This window comes from Topomyia yanbarensis, chromosome 1, assembly GCF_030247195.1.
Source record: "Topomyia yanbarensis strain Yona2022 chromosome 1, ASM3024719v1, whole genome shotgun sequence".
Taxonomy (NCBI): domain Eukaryota; kingdom Metazoa; phylum Arthropoda; class Insecta; order Diptera; family Culicidae; genus Topomyia; species Topomyia yanbarensis.
Window position 1 is genome coordinate 37,136,209 of NC_080670.1, and position 3,614 is coordinate 37,139,822.

At 44.9% G+C, this 3,614-nt stretch overlaps 1 protein-coding gene across 1 annotated transcript; it reads left to right on the forward strand.

Moving 5' to 3' along the window:
• The first annotated feature begins 586 nt into the window (after nt 1–586).
• Nucleotides 587–1,949, forward strand: LOC131677384 (uncharacterized). The gene is made up of 2 exons (XM_058957175.1): nt 587–1,159; nt 1,229–1,949. Exons 1-2 carry the CDS (start codon nt 704–706, stop codon nt 1,622–1,624), a joined length of 852 nt encoding a protein of 283 aa, XP_058813158.1. The 5' UTR covers nt 587–703; the 3' UTR covers nt 1,625–1,949.
• Nucleotides 1,950–3,614: the final 1,665 nt, after the last annotated feature.

A 3,614-nucleotide genomic window follows, 5' to 3' on the forward strand; every position in this document is an offset into this window, starting at 1 on the left:
GGGAAAAGCGTGTGTGCTGTGTGTAAACATGCCTTTCGTCTGCAACCGGAGCTCCGAGGGTAATAGAATAGAACGGAATTAATGTACGTGAGTGAATGCTTGTCCCGCTCTCACTCGAAGGCCTGCTTTTCCACTGCCTGGGTGGGTTGTGTTCCACTGCCATCACCACCGTCACCGTGGCTGCCGCGGAAAACTGGTTGTAGTGGTAGTTCGCTGACTGATAGTAATTGTTGTTGTTGCAGGCTGATGTGAGCTGCAGTTGCAGTAGAAGATGATGCACCCGCAAGTCTCGCGTGCACTTAACGGCCAATGATGCGGCGTTAGATGAAGTGTATGTGTGTTTGTGTGTGGTTGTATGTATAGTAGTTCGATTTTCTAGTGCATATACTCTATGCTGACGATCGTACGCCAAGTGCCGGTGCCCGATTCAGGGTGGGGAGGAGGAGGAAAACTCTGATCGGACCCTGGCTGGAAAAAGGAAAATTGAACCTGCCAGGGCTGGTGGTATATATTGCCGGATCATATCGGAGATAGGCACAGTGTGATTTCATTCGTCTACAGTTCTAGAACTATCCCAAGCAGAGAGTGAGAGGTTCCGTGCAGCGGTTCAACTTTGTAATCTGTTTTCCTCGCAAAACAGATTTACTTAAGCATACAAATTAGTGATAAGTTTTGTCCGTGGAAACACATAGTCCGGAATAGAATGAAGATGTTCAAGTGCCTACTGGTGATAAGCTGCCTGGCTTCAGTGTCCTTCGCTCACAGTGCATCCGCGGCGCATTCGATCAATTCGAACACGATTGACGATAGCCATGACCCACAGCAGCAGCAACAGACGCCCCGTTCTGGGTCGTACGTGGACGAGATTAAGTACCTGTACAAAACGTACAAGGATTGTGCCAACTCTGATGTCTCAGCCTGTCTGAAGATGAAACTGTTCACCATTCTGGACCGAGTGGCACGATCACTCAAGGATTTCAAGATCTCCGAAGGTGTTAAGTTCGTCCGCGATCAGGAAGTCCCTATCGACAGCACACCAGTCAAAACGGAAGCTCAGCTCGAGTTGGAGCTGCCACGTTCGATGGATGAAAAGGAACGTTCCTTAAACTCGATGCTGTTCGATAAGGTCCTATCCTTCTTCCAAACCCATACCCTGCAAGTGAGTATACGCTGTACAGCGGTAGAGAAAGATCATACGCTAAACGTTTGAAATACTTTTCCCTGACAGGTCAAGTTCCCATCCAGCGAAGAGATTAAGCGCTCCATGGAGGAAGTCCGTGCTGGAGGCGGTGGTCTCGGTGGTGGCGGTGGATACGGCGGTGGTCTCGGCAACAAGGACAAGAAGAACGGACACTGGATCATGATCCCACTCCTGCTCGGCAGCACCCTGGTCCCACTTGCCTTCGGTGCCCTAGCTTTGCTGGCCGGTAAAGCTTTGATCGTATCCAAGCTCGCTCTCGCTCTCGCCTCCATCATCGGCATCAAGAAGCTGATCTCCAACACCGGTGGCCATCACGAATCTGCCCATGAAGTTGTCGTCTCCGGTGGACATGGTGGCAGCTGGGGCCGTATCGGAACACCCCAGGGTCTAGCCTACAACGGTTACGGACACTACGCCCAGTAAGATCGTCTAGATTAAGGCGTATCGAGTGAATGAAAGAGATGAAAGCAACACGCTAAGCCAAAGCTTGTGAAGGAAGCTCACAAAAAAAAAACAACACATCCCGACTCGCCAACACAAACACCCACCCACCAACATACAGACAGACACACGAACAGTACACACAGCTAGACTCGAGTGTTTCAGGAAAATGATGACTGTTGATTGAAAAATGGAAAATCCAAGTTTTTTGTTTTGTTTTTGCGTTACCTCACCTATTTCTCTCTCTCTACTTCTGTTCTATGATCAACCAAAATGTGAAGGAATGAAACCGTTCCAGCTCCTGGTTTTTGAAGCAAAACAACCTTAGCATTTTTTAAAAATAGTTTTTAAAAATTTGCTAACATATTTATTTAACTTAATTGTAATTTAATTTATTACACTCGAAGAACTGATTATTTATTTAATTAAGTCTCTTAAGATTCATTTGTAAAAAGCCGAATAAACAAAAAAGATGAATAATGGAAAAATGGAAACCGGCGTCCCCCTTACACTGAATATTTTTAATCCGAACAAGCAACCAAATTCCGGTCACCAACCAAACAGGTCCCTGTTCTCATTTTACTTTCGCACCATCTGATCAGTCAGTGCAATCTACCAAACGAATCAACCCACTTCCCTGGTGAAAGAAAGACAGTCTTCAGCAGCCACTCGTGTGTCCCACAAAACGCTACCTCAATCTAGATTGATTTTTTGCTTTCTGCATTCATCCAAGCGAGAAAAACTAGTTTCCAGCATCGACTATCGGAAAAACTGGAAAGCCAGACGCACGCTCGACGCTGGTCGGAGTTTTCACTATCGCAACACGCACTTTCTTACATCCGATAGTTAGCAGCCTGGCCATTCGCCGTCATTTGCTGACTGGCACAGCAAATCTCCGGGGCGCGGTGGGATGGCCAATTCTGCGGTCCAGTGATTTCCGCGCTTAACCAGCATGTTGATATGCGAAAGTTTTAATGCAATTCCTACCATTTTCACTTCGACGCTACTACGTCTGGCGGGTACGAGCAACGACGGTCAAGGGAAAGGCGGGGAGGCGGGAAATTAGAAATGGAAAATGATATGAATATGAATGATACGTAGATAGGTAGGTGCCTGTCGAGTAGTGCAACGGTTGCAATTACGAATTTCACGCTGAACGATTTGTGGGTGGGCGGTAAAACTGCAAACAAAATGATTACCTTGTTTCAAAGGATACGCTGGCAGGTTTCCCGACGAAATCTGTGGCAATCGTGTGTGGCGATAAGTGAGTGGCTTTCCACTGTTTGCCTGTTCAATTGGCACTCTTGGGTTTAATTTGAATAGTCAATGACGGGACGTGGATTTATTTTAATGAGACCCTAAACTAGCAATATGCAAAAACCCTCGGGGCAAAGGGTTAAAATGTGAATAGCTGGGGTATGCAAATTGCGAGAGTTATTGGTACATTTGATCGGCTTCACCAAACACCGACGGAATAGCTGGTTGCTTAATCCCGTTTATGGTTTTTGATGTGATGACTAAAAAAGGTGTACAGTGATAATTTCAAGTAATATTTTTCATTAGTTATGCACATTATTTAGAAATTTCGGTAAAATCCAATTTTGACTTGAAATAAAATTGCCTTCTTGAAATATCTGCTAATTTGCCTCATTCATATAGTGAACTGAAACAGGACGCAAGGCTGCTTAACAAAAGTATATGAGATAATCAGACAATTACCGCCTCATATCTTGTTAATCCGCCACAAATATATTAAACATTGCACTGATACATATCTTTATTGTAGTTGGAGAGAATCCATAATTAATTCACTGTAAAAGTACTCGTTAATCGCTAGTTTAAGTCTACCACTACGTGATTTAAAAATATGACAGCACAAATTTTCGCCATGTTTGCTACTACAATCAAAACAATCTCTCTGCATCCAGCACCGAGGCAGGGTCACCATTATTTTACAAGAATATCTGGCAGT

Excerpts from the sequence above, each read along its gene's own strand:
- LOC131677384 (XM_058957175.1), top strand. The coding sequence starts at position 704 with ATGAAGATGTTCAAGTGCCTACTGGTGATAAGCTGCCTGGCTTCAGTG. Across the intron at positions 1,160-1,228 it reads TCCAAACCCATACCCTGCAA|GTCAAGTTCCCATCCAGCGA; the intron begins GTGAGTATACGC and ends TTTCCCTGACAG.